The 13,398-nt window shown below is 41.3% G+C and overlaps 1 protein-coding gene across 2 annotated transcripts in view; it reads right to left on the bottom strand.

Annotated features, from left to right (window-relative positions):
- Positions 1-13,398, bottom strand: part of LOC109029606 (solute carrier family 66 member 2) — a 130,437-nt gene that overhangs the window by 13,775 nt on the left and 103,264 nt on the right. For both annotated transcript variants that reach the window (XM_019040127.2, XM_019040128.2), the window contains one exon: positions 463-679. In XM_019040127.2, coding sequence (XP_018895672.1) covers positions 463-679 — 217 coding nt within the window. The remainder of the gene's footprint in view (positions 1-462; positions 680-13,398) is intronic.

The raw sequence follows: 13,398 nt of genomic DNA on the forward strand, positions 1-13,398 counted from the left end.
ATACAGTCTTTGATCAAAGAATAATTAAATCAGTGAGAACGAAAACACACCAACTCCGTTACTCGAAAATGCTCAATTTTCATTAAAGGCAGTCCATTTTCCTAAAGGTAATGGAAGTTAGCGCATCTGTTCCAGCTTGCACTTTTAAAGTGTCCTTAATTACTTGCTCTTCGGCACCGAAAATCTTTTTCTCAGACTAACTTCTTCACCTGATGAGCAGTTTTGTGTGTTCTGATTATTTCCATTTTTTTGCGTTGGTGTGTTTTCGTTCTCACTGATTCAATTTGAAAAAAACTTTGAAAATACATCTCGGATTAAAGATGTAAACTATGTTCTAAGTTCTAGTGCTAGTTCTACAAAATGGACGTTGTGCTTTTCAGAGGCAGGTGCACCTCCAAGAAACAGACGATTTTCCCGACGAAAACGCGGTGAACAGTGTGTAAATCGAAGTACAATCCTCACCTCATGCCCTCCGTAGATCGCTGACGGAGATTTTTGACTAGCTGAGGAACACCGAGACACGCCTCGGTGAATACTGCTAAAAAGCCAAGGACCTCTACGAAAACCGTTGAGTGGATACAGATGAAAGTGATTAGCGAGAAACTTATGTTCATAACTAACAGGAAGTCCACGTAGGATTGAAAGTCCGTCCATTGCCAAAAATACTTAAGATCGAAATCTGAAACAGAAAGAAGGACGAGATTTTGAGATGAAATGCACGAAGTTTCTTCTCCTTTCTAATTCCTCAAACGGATTACGTTCATACAAATTAAAATGAACGATGGACCAGAGAGACGATTCAATACAGGAAGGGCGTTGGGGGAGATGGAGGAGTTAATTTGTCTTGAAAAAACTCAGTTGCAGGAACGAACCCTTTTTTTTGATCCGCTTAAGAGCTCGGGTCGAAAGCTTACCGCTCGGACCATAGACAAGATACAAAAATACATAAAAAAGAGATGGAGAAAGAAAGAGAAAAAAATATTGACGCAAGAGATTTTTTCAGTTGACTTTAACCCTTTTTTAACTTACCTACCAAACATTTGTAATGGTAATCTCCTGAGCCGCCCGCCAATGAAAAACTGGCTCAGAACTTTTTAACTATCACTTGGACAAAAAGCTGAATGAGCTTTTAAGAATACGACAGACGTTGCCTAATTTTTTCTTATATTTTCATTTTTTACCTGAAACCAAGGTAAAATTCTGACTCGAAATTTGTAAGTATATTTCCCATAATCTAAGAAAGATTCGGAGAAAGTTTCAAGGTGTTATGCTGATTATTATTTCGTTAAAAAAGTGAAACATGAGAGGAAGTTAGAAAACGAGAAATGTAATTAGGTTGATTCTTGTTAAAACTATTAAATCGTGACAAAAAGAGGCATCGAAAAATGGTGAAATCTGAGATATTGTGCCTCAACTTGCAAAGCTTTAAATTTTTCATCATACTTTATTTCGAAATGAATCGTGAGTCACGTTACGTCGCTTGCAAATTTTTCACAAAATAAAAAAATCGTCTGTAGAGTTCTGCATCATAAAATCAAGTCATTAATAAATACAAAATAGAACTCATCGAATAGAACTCGAAATTTTGGAGTACCGCAAAATTTTGAAGTAAGATATGAATTATTTTCTGAATTCTTTCATTTTATTCTTCTAGAGAAGAATATAAAACTCCAGAATGACAGGCTAAAGAGTACTTCAAAGCTACACGATTCGCAAGTTCGAGAAAATATAATGCAACACTATTTTGATGGCCAGTCAAAACAGTGGCGAGGCGTGAATGGTCGATTATCGATATTTCCCCTTTTGAAGCTGTGGTAAAGAATCGATCTTTGAGGCTTTCGCTCTAAACACCCTGTTAATCGATCTTTTGCCATTGGTTTAAATGACAGATCCATCGATTTATCGCAAAGCACGCCACGCCTCTGCATCAAAAGTTTCGGCGGTGTGGATTGTTGACGCTACGATGTTCGCTAAAGTGTGCGTAATTTTCCATAAAACGATGACTCATACGTGCAAATAATTTAACAGATCCAGTCGTTTGAATAGCAGTGGATCATCGGCTATCGATGAATAAATACTATCCCATTTGACGATTGGGAAAATAATCGATTATTAAGGTGCTCGTTGTAACATCCGCGCAATCAATCCTTTTCTACAGGTTAAAATGGCAAATACATCGATCCATCGCGAGGCCGATGTCGCGTGGGCAGTGAAGAGAGGCTGACGAACACACGGAGGCAAACAAATTTCGGCGCCTCAAAAGCCACGGAGTGGGTGCAATTCTAACGACCCACACATGCTAAGACCGCTAATAAACAGATGCACTCGTATAGATCGGTACTTGCGGGGAAGTTAAAACCATAATTTTGCGGTTGAAATGTGCCGACTGAAGCTTGAATAATGAAGCTGTTGCAAGATGAGAGTTGGAAACGGGACTGACGTCATGCAGCCCTGCGACCCCCCCCCCCCTCCCATAGAGTGAAATGTGGTTCAACGACGTGCGAAATGCACAAATGACGTCAAAGTTGCACCGGCGAATCTGAAACGGATTACCGTAAAGCTGCGGTGACGAATAAAACACACTCGCGTTAAAATAATTTACCCGGCGGCCACCGCCACGGCGCCCGCGGGATCCGGCGCAAAGAGCTTTCCTGCTTCCACGATCCATTTGAAAACAAAGGTTCCGGACTTTTTTTTTCATTTTTGAAGAGATTTTAGTTTTGAGGTTAGGTCACGCTGCGGCCAGACAGAGACCCGTGACCCCAATACTGCCGTGCTAAGGAAAAACGCCGTATGAGCCACCAGGCGTTGCCAAATTTCCTTCGAAAAAAACGGATATTTAGGAAAATCCGTGAATATTTCTCTACTGATTTTTCGGAGAATTTTGTTCGAAATTCGGACTGCATTTTGTAATTTGGACCTATAAATTCTGGCTCATCTGAATAAACACTTCTGTGCATAGGGAAACTATTGGCACATACGTTGTTTTTAAACCGGGCCGGAACTTAAAGCTCCTAATTGCAAAATGTAGTCCATTTGATCTAAAAGGTCTGCAAATTTCAAGGAAAAGTATTCATAACTTTCTTCAAAAACAGCTATTTTCTGAGAGGAAATTTGGCAACATTCGAATGCTCGTTCGGCGTTTTTCCTTAGCATGGCAGAATGCGTTATACTACCTTATACTGCCATGCGAAGGAAAAATGCCGTACAGACATTCGAAAGTTGCCAAATTTCCTCTCAGAAAATATTAATTTTCAAAGGGAGTTATGAATTTTATAGCCTGAAATTTTCCGACACTTTAGATCAAATTACGAGCAGAATCCTCTGGAAAATGGGAATAAAAAAATTTACAAATATCCCCGAAAATTTGTGTTTTGTCACGAAAAATTTAGCAACGTCTGAGGGCTCATAAGGCGTTGTTCCTTAGCATGACAGTACAGCTTAGCGCATTAATTTGCAAAGCTTTTAGCATGCGGGAGCAATACAGGGATTTCCTGTTGAGTCGAGTTTATATCAATATATCATCCATCATTCATCATGAATATTTATCTGGATTCGAACTCCAATAAAACCAAAGTCTCTTCACCCGCCGTTGATGAATGTGACACGATTAAGGGTTCGGTTGCGCCTCTAAAATCACGTTCCTGCTCCTGGCATTTCCATTTTACGGCATTTAAAGTAGATGAAAACTAGAAAAAAAGGATTTTGATGTGATGTTTTGTTAACTTCAAGTCAAACGCAGGCTGCTGCATGGAGTTAATGATTTTTACTGCACTCAGAATTTGATCACTGTGTCATACCATACCGAGGAAAACGTAAATGACTCGACGGAACGGGGTCTTTTTTAAAAGGTTGAATAAAAAGAAGAGCGTGTAGACAACTTTCCATTACGGCTCGTTAGGCGATATCAAATCTGCGTAGTTTCGCACTTTGGCCACCGATATACATACCGTCACCTCCCGGCCAAAGTATCATAAGCGCCATGCGAAGTTTCAAAATTTCCGCCAGCATTTTTTTTTCTACAGGGAGATTGTTCAACGAAGCTGTCGGAAAAATTCACTGAATTTTTTTGGGGCTGATGAATTTCAGTGAAATTTTCAAAAAGTTTCAACCGACAATAGCTCCGTAAAAAATGAAATAGCGACGGAAATTTTTAAACGTGTTATGGCGCTTGCGATACTTTGGCCGGGAGGTAACGATATATTAAAAAATTAAACAAGGCTGCCACAGAATTTAGAATATGAAATTCTCTGACATTTCCCTAATTTTGCTGCCACATTTTGGTAAAATTCCCTGACAACAGAATATATACTAGATGGTAAAGGAGACAAAATTTGAAATTGTTTACACCCTAAAGTTGGAATTATTACAATGGGAATACATATTTTCCATTTAATCATAGGTAAAAACTTAAGCAGAAAGAATATGATATCACGCAGTCCTACAGCATTCCAACAGTCTTGTACGCGCGATTATGCGTTTCACGCCAACTGACCGACTGCACTGCGTTTGGCGCAATGCGAGAGGTATCCATGCAGTCTTGTAGGCGCTAATATAGGCCTTACGCCGACCGCACTGTTTGGTGCAATGCGTGAAGTATTCCTGCAGTCTTTCAGGCGCTAATCTACGTTAAATGCCGGCCGCACTGGGTTTGGCGCGATTGTTGCATGATGGAGTTAATGATTTTTACTGCACTCAGAATTTGATCATAGCGTCATATCATGCTGAAGAAAACGTAAATGACTCGACGGAACAGTGTTGGGTCTTTTTTAAAAGGTCGAATAAAAAAAAAGAGCGTGTGGACAACTTTGCATTACGGCTCGTTAGGCGATACCAAATCCGCGTAGTTTCGCACTTTGGCCACCGATATACATACCGTCACCTTCCAACCAAAGTATCATAAGCGCCATGCGACGATTGAGAATTTCACTGAATTTTGTTTGAGCTGCCGATAAAATTCAGTAAATTTGTCAAACAGATTCAACCAACAATTATTCTGTAAAAAATAAAAATGGCGGCGGACAGTTTTAAACGTCGCATGGCGCTTCTGATACTTCGGCCGGAAGGTGAAAATATCAACCGTATTGAGCGCGACCTTATCGTTCTATGCTTTCCGAGTTATTCGCGATTATTCTGTAAAGTTTTTTGGTGTTTTTAGAGTTTATCCTCTTTCTTTCAAAACATACGGTGAGCATATCATAAAGATTAAATCCTGACTGTTGCAGCCGCGCTACTATCGATGCGATAGAATGGATGTCCGCGACCTAGTGCGGTAGATGTTCCGGTGCACTCGCTTGGCGCCACGAGGAGGTCGATTCAATTTGAGGGTAGTTTTTACAAGACATAAAAAACGGTTGCGACGTGATCCCTTTCTTAAACTTCCCGACTCCCGATCTCAAAGAATAATACAAAGGCGAACGTGCGGGTATAATACTCCAGCTCCATCAGATATGCTGCCGTGCTAATGGAAAACGCCGTATGAGCTTTCAGAAGTTGCCAAATTTCCTTTAATAAAAACCAAATTTACCGAGAAAATTGTAAATATTTGTTTCCCAAATTTTCACGCAATTTTGTGTGCAATTTATTCTAAAACATCTGAAAGTTTCAAGGAAAAATATGCATGAATTTCGTCAAAAATACATGTCTTATCGAGGGGAATTTGGCAACTCTCGAATTTTCATATGGCGTTTTTCCTTAGCACGGCAGTATGCTATTCCTTTGTATCGCGGCACACTTCACACTTCATACCCTCCGGAGGGTTGATATACACAAGTTAAGGGTGTTTCTTTTGAGATATGAAACAGGTGCGACAATGCTGGGAGGGCTCGTTGGCGAGATTAGAAAACCACTCATCTCGATCAGGGTGTTTCAAATTTCCACTCTAATTTCTTCTTTTCCAGGAAAATATTACATGATAATTTTGGACCCAAGTATCGAGGAAAGTTTAAATCACAGCGAATACGATACGCAAAATTATAATAATGATCAAATGATCTGCCAGTCGTCCTTCCAACGATTGAAATACTCTGAAAAAATAGTCACGAACCATCGTGTTTTTCTAGATTCACTATTAATATGAAATGTTTAATTGCAAGAATGCAGAGATGACATCATGTTTGCGAGATTGATGGAGTGGAAAAGGCGATAAAATGGAACAGAAGAGAGGAGGTAATATATTCATGTTTCCTAAGAGAGCTCAAGTAAACCCAACAACGCCACATTTTATTCGATAAAGATATATAACATTATTATCTTACTGACTTCGACTTCTCTTTAGAATAATGGGAACCCAACACTGATTCCGTTTCTTCACAGCATTCGGTGAAAACTTTCGGTGTCTTTTCCTCGGCGAAAGTTCTGTCACAGACATATCCCATCAGGGTTTCTATAATTGCTTCGTTGTCAAATTTTCTGACTTTTCCCAGAAATATATTGCCTTCCACCGAATCCAAACTTTCCACATTTACTGAACTTCAAATAAAACTTCAACATAAATAGTTCCCTTAATAACTCAGACTTTTGCTTAATTTTGGACGAACTTGTCACTTCTAGAGATTCTTTGGGAAAGGGCACCAGAAATTGTTCGCGATCTCTCGAACGGTACCAGCTTAAGTTGCTGCGCGAAATTCTCTCATTTTTCTACGTCACCGTCAATTCCCTACATTTTCCTATATAAATTTTAAGGTTTTTAGGACCGCACAGGGACCGAGTCAAGGGAACAAGTCGGACAAAATTTGGAAACTTTAAAATCTCATAACTCCGTTCAAACTAAACTTTGAAGTTCTAAAAGTGGTTTCATTGGTTTTCTTGAGAAATTTTCCGGAAGCACCCCTTAAATGTGACGAAATAAACAACTAAATTTGCAGTTTTAGTAAAACATTTCATGTCCGATTTCTCTCATTGACAAGCTCCCCTGTGCGCCGGAAGCCCTGATGCTTTTGAGCGTGAAACCCAGCGGCGCAGTTATGTCTTCATGAAAATCGAATGTCTCTAAAGTGCGGGCGGCTTATGATAAATCTTTGATTAATTTCACTGGGTTTCAAGCGGACAAATATTTGTACTACCCGCGGCTTTCGATGCTGAACTTTAGTGAGTTTCCCGATCTTTGCCGCACCGCTGCACATGAGTTACCAATGGTAACCAATATCAGATAAGCCCATTTTCGGCACTTCCCCACCAGACCGTCACTTGGTCGATAAACGGGCATAACTACAATCAGAGATGAGCCTGATAAAACGTTGACTTGCGTGGACGACAGGGTTCACCGTGAAGTCTGTTGTGCTAAGTATAAAAAGACCACATGCGCGTCCGAATGTTGCCAAATTTATTTACTTTTAAAGGAAGTTAAAAATATTTTTCCTTGAAATTTTCAGACTTTTTAGATCAAAATACAAACGAAATCCTCTTAAAATCGGGAGAGAAACGGACCGCGTTCAGCAGAAAGGAATCAAACCGCACCAACTGTTGCCAAATTTCACTGGGCAATTTAATTTTTTACTTGAAAACGGTTGTGTCGATTTTTGTGCAAATCTCGACGAATTTTCTGTCCAGTACAAGGTAAATTCTTTCGAGACGTTCTCTTGTAAAAAATTAAATTGCCCACTTAAATTTGACAATAGCTAATGTGGCTTGGTTCCTTTCTCCTTTACGCGGTCCGAATATTCACAAATCTTCCTGAAAATTCGTGATTGTCGAAGGAAATTTGGCAACGCCGGATGGCTCATACGCCGTTCTTCCTTAGCACGGCAGAAGTGCAGTTACGTCCTTACGATATGTGGGCGACGAGATATGACTGCGGACCGATTATTGAAACTGATAGATAAAGCGATAGACAAAGACGACAAAAGGGATTTGGAGGGATCCTATTGGTGGAAACGGGTTGTTGCAATGGACAAAGGAGGTAGGTAATCGACTGAGTAACGGCAACCCACGAGAAACCCGACAGTTAGTCTATCATTTTCCCCCTTAGTCGATGAGAACCACCCATTTCAACCAATAGAATTGCTTCATACCCCCTATGTCATCTTTGTCTATCGCTTTGTCTATCAGTTTCAATAATCGCCCCGCTAGCCTTGATTAAACCCATCCCTTTCGAGCCGCTGAAGCGGAAGTCCAGAAACCGACGGAGTTGAGAAGATCGTAAGGCTGTCACGGTTCGCAACAAGAACCGGAACTTTACTTTGCGGGGGGGGGGGGGGGAGGGGCGCAAGGATCGAAGGCCAAGCGCTCTTTGCGAATAATGCAAGTGCTACACCGCAATCGAATTGGACTCTGCCGAAAAGAACTATGTGCACCAAGACATGAGCCCTTAGATTCATAGGAATAAATACTTAACAGGGCTCACGTCATAATGCAAGTAGTTCCGTTTGGCGGATATACGTCCAATTGGCAGCTGTGGGAGGGATTCACTTTAACTTTTCTCAAGCTCGGAGACGTGGCGAAAGGGAGGGGGGGTGGCTCGCGCTGCTGGATCCTCCCTCGGTGCGGTGAGTAGAACTTAACTCGTTCGCTCGTAAGGGTTTGTCCCTTCCGATTCTTTTCGGCTGACCCGGCTTATCGCCCAAGTCTCGGCTCCTGGCTGGAATTGACTTCAAGCTGGGTATCGATTCTGCCCAAAGTGACGCACTTAGCGTTGATGATGCGCCACCCGCCCACTCGGCTCCGACTTTGAGCTTACGGTCGGTTTTTACGACATGTTTAATTATGTCATTGGCCCGCTGTTGCCAGTTCGGTCGGGGATTCCAAGGGTTCGAATCCTTTGAATCGGTGCTGGAATGGACCGGTCTCGTGTTCTGAATGCAATTATATCAACTTCTGAGTCGTTAAAGAAGTATCCAAAAATATTGAAGACGCTTTGGTGGGGGATTCAGTTTCCGGGTTCGAATCCATTGAATCGGCACTAGAATGAACCGATCTCGTGTTCTGTATGCAATTATATCTACTTCTGTGTCGTTAGAGAAGTATCCAAAATTACTGAAGGTGCTTCGGTGAGGGATTAAATAAAGTTTCCAGGTTCGAATCGTTTGAATCGGTGCTGGAATGGAATGGTCTCGTATTCTGTATCGATTATATCAACTTCTGTGTCGTTAAGGAAGTATCCAAAAATATTGGAGGCGCTTTGGTGGGGGATTCAGTTTCCGGGTTCGAATCCTTTGAATCGGCACTAGAATGAACCGGTCTCGTGTTCTGTATGCAATTATATCAACTTCGGTGTCGTTAAGGAAGTATCCAAAAATATTGAAGGCGCTTCGGTGGGGTTTTCAAAAAAGTTTCCGGGTTCGAATCTTTTAAATCGGAGCTGGAATGGACCGGTCTTGTGTATGCAATTATATCAACTTCTGTGTCGTTAAAGAAGTATCCAAAAATACTGAAGGCGCTTTGGTGGGGGATTCAAAAAAGTTTCCGGAAGAGATATGACAACGTCTGAAGGCTCATACGACGTTCTTCTTGAGCACGACAGAATTAGAGTGTCCACCTTTAGACAAATTCTGCCCGACTCAATCAAATTTCATGGAGAGAAATTTGGCAATTTGAAAAAAATTTATGAGGCGCACTTCCTTAAGACGGCAGTGTTGTCAACAATTTTAAACTGGAGTCTGAGCACAGATTGATTCTTTTGGAGGGTAGCTCCGGCAATAACGGAGGGGTAAACACCCTTGCTTATCATTCGCGGTCGTTCCTTGCGTGCTCGTCCCTGGTTCTCCAAGCCGGGGGAAGGAGGGGGGAGGGGAGGGAGGGGCGCGCGTGCTTCTCGTGAAAAGATTTAACGACCCGTAATCCACGGATTCGCGGGCGCGCCTCCCGGTTCCCGACTGACGTCGACGCGATAACAATGACGTAGTCGGTGGAATACCGCCGTGCTAAGAGAGAACGTCGTATGAGCCTTCAGATGTTGCCATATTTCCGTCAATAAAAGTCAAACTTACCGGAGAAATTGTGAGTATGTTTTTCGAATTTTTCAGACGATGGATATGTTGCATGTGCGAGGAATTTGCGATTTGACTGTTGATTCTTACGTAAAAGTTCGCGAGAAACACGATGGTGCCACTGGTTTTTTCTGAAATCAGCTCCCAAGCTCATAAAAAGCTCTCAAGTTGAGGCCAAAATGGAGGGGATATCTCACGCTACTCTGAGACTTCACCTCTACATCAAGACGAAATCTCCATGAAAAGATAGGGAGCAAATACATTGATAGGGCTGCCACTCCATTTGGGGACTCCAAAACTGAAAACACGGCAACCCTATCAATGTATTTGCTCCCTATCTTTGCATGGAGAGTTTGTCTTGATATAGAGGTGGACTCTCAGGATAGCGCGGGATATCCCCTCCATTTTGGCCTCAACTTGAGAGCTTTTTTTGAGCTTGGGAGTTGGTTTCAGATAAAACCAGTGGCACCATCGTGTTTCTCGCAACTTTTACATAAGTATCAACAGTCAAATCGCAAATTCCTCACACATGCAACATCTCCATTTTGTTTGCTATTTAATATTAAATATCTGAAAATGTCAAATTGAACTCGGTAGAACTTTCCTCACTAATATATGTTCTGTTCGAGGAATTTTGGCAACACTCGAAAGTTCATACGGCGTTTTTCCTTGGCGCAGCAGAATAGTGACTCGACAGAGCGCTCGGGGCACACGCCCTGATCTGTAAATCCATTTGAATTCTACTCGAGAAGATCGCACCAAGTTCACACACTTCTTCGATCCTCCGACGTTAGGGGGCATCTCGATTTCTACGTGAGCCCTTTTCGTCATGGAAATCCATGCTTTATGGGGCCCAACTGGAAACCGAGATACGACCTTACGCCCTACTTCGCTCCGCGGGAGCATTGAAGCGAGTGAATTGAGGTTTCCGGAGATGAATTTGCTCCGGCGCGTATTCACCTCACGCTTTTTGTGCTGACAAAAGTTCCGGAACTCCCGCTTCCGGAAGCGGGAGGCGCCCATCGTGAAATTATGAAAATTCACGACCCGAAACAGGGAGCAAGGTGGCGAAACTTCGTCGATTTCAAACACTGTTGACATGGACTATTTATTTTAGAGATCTCAATTTTTTTGTGTCGCACGAGGTGGTTTTAAAATTTCCAAGGTAGCACGGATAATCTTCCGGATTTGGGGAAGCTGGTAAGTTGCGCCGATTTCCAGAGAAACTGATTGTAAATTGCGCCAATCTGGGAAAAAGCAGATTGTAAACTGCGCCTATTTCGAAAAGAGCACGAAAATTGCGCCGATTCTGCCGTATTTTGCAGTTTTTCAGAAGGACCTGCCAACGCTGCTGATCAATGCAGCGGATAAGCAGGTAAGCTTGCATTTGAAGTATCTGTCAAATCACTTCACAGTGTTGTCAAACTATCAATATTTTTAAAATTCACTAAGAATTGTCTTAGACGTAGTCGGCGCAATTTTCTTTTTCGGAGTTTTCGGGATCGGCGCAATTTACCCCAAAATCGGCGCAATTTACCCCAAAATTAGCGCAATTTACCGACTCCCCGGATTTGGATCCATAGAAACATTTTGTCTGACAACGAAACTGCATGGGAAAAATTTGGAAGAGCTTAGTGAAACGAGCAAAATTATTGAATGACACAATTCCTGTGTTGTTTTGCTGATCTGCCACGAAACGAACGGGTACAGGGTCGTGCCAGTTTGGCTCTATTTATGCAGAACACATCAGGCTGAGTAAAAAGAGGAGCCGACCGGCTAAAACTAATCCACCTTTTAATTTGAAAAGATACAAATCAAAATCAAAATCAAATAGGTCAAATTTTTGCAGCGTGACAGGATGTCCTTCATCAGGGAGGATTCACTTTAAAGTGGGGGAATCGTCGCCCAGCTGACATACTGAAGTATCTCAATTTCTCCGTGAGCCCTATTTTCCGTATAAATCCATGCTTTCTAGGGCACATGCGGATATCTAGATACGCCCTTACGGCGGAGAAGCGACGAAATGAAGCCATTGAGACACATTAATTTCTGATAAGAACGGCAATGATAGGGTCACGCCCTCCTGCGCTCCTTCCGATGACAATTTATGAGCTAGCGGTGGTAGAGGGATATTTCCTTGAAATAATAACCATCGAAATACAGAAATTGAGGTTAGAGGACTAGAAGTTGCTGCTGAGAAATTTGTTTAAATCATTATAAATTAGTGCCAATGGCGTCTTTGATAATTTCGTGGTTTTGGGTGAAAGAAAAGATGCAATAATGTAAGGTAATGTAATGGTAATGTAAGTCAGTTTGAATAAAGCAAATTAGTCTTATAGTAAATGCTGTTCACATGCTGTAAGATATAATAATTCACTCTAAATTTTTATTTAATTCTGAATTGACGGCTATTGTTCGAATTAATCCGTATGATCCCAATTTTAGTAAAATTGATGCTAGGATTATCGATTCCTGAACTGGTGATTCTACGTGAACTTTGGGGCGAGCCACATATGTAAAAATATTGTGGGTATATTTATTATAAAAACTAACCTTTCATTAACCTTTATTTTCTGGTAGAATATGTATTACATTTTATCGGAACCCACTCATTCTGATTTGGTTTTTATTTACCGTATACTGACGTTTTAGCTTGAATGAGGTAGATATTTGCGGAGGAAGAGGAAAAGTAAAAATCAATTTAAAAAATTCTACGTTATTTTCAATCTGGAAACATTTCGAGTCATCACAATGGAAGATAATCATTTGCTCAAATTAACTTCCATGCTGATGCAGGTTTGGTTCATTTCTAATAAAATGAAACTTTTTGGTGACGATTCGAATGTGTGCATCGATATCACTCGTTGATTTATAACAAATCGAGAAGAGCAGCATAAAAAAAATCAAAATTTTGTGATAAAGAAAGAGAGTAATAAAGCGTCATAGTTATTCAAATTCTACTGAAGAACTTCGTCTTTATAATCAAGATATCCTTTTGATGTGCGCTCCGTGAACAAGATTAAAGTTTAGAATTTGTTCAAGGAAACAAGATAAAAAGTTTCCGTGAGCTCAGCTTTCAAGAACGCTGCGGGATTTCTGAAAAATGTATGAAATAATGACTGGTTCAGCGAAAAAGATGCAAAAAGAATGCAACAACGGCTGGAGGTGTGAAAGACGAAGCGAGCAGCGAAGACGTTTTCATGAGAAGATTGCAAAACGAAGGCGCCATCAATCCATAATCCGCGGCTTATAACACGGTTAGCCTACCTACCAGGCTATAACCGCGTTTTAAATTCATTATCGGGATTCAATTTTGAGTGGGATAGAAAAATCCTGGTAAGAGGAGGAGAGGGGAGTGGGAAAGTTTACGCTTTCCTCTGAGGGAAAATCGGAAACTTGTAAATAGGACTACGTCAATCCCCGCGGCGGTCTCTCACTGGAACATTTTAGACTAGGTGCGAATTTGACCGTG

The sequence above is a fragment of the Bemisia tabaci genome, chromosome 7 (assembly GCF_918797505.1).
Source record: "Bemisia tabaci chromosome 7, PGI_BMITA_v3".
In the NCBI taxonomy this organism is placed as follows: Eukaryota; Metazoa; Arthropoda; class Insecta; order Hemiptera; family Aleyrodidae; genus Bemisia; species Bemisia tabaci.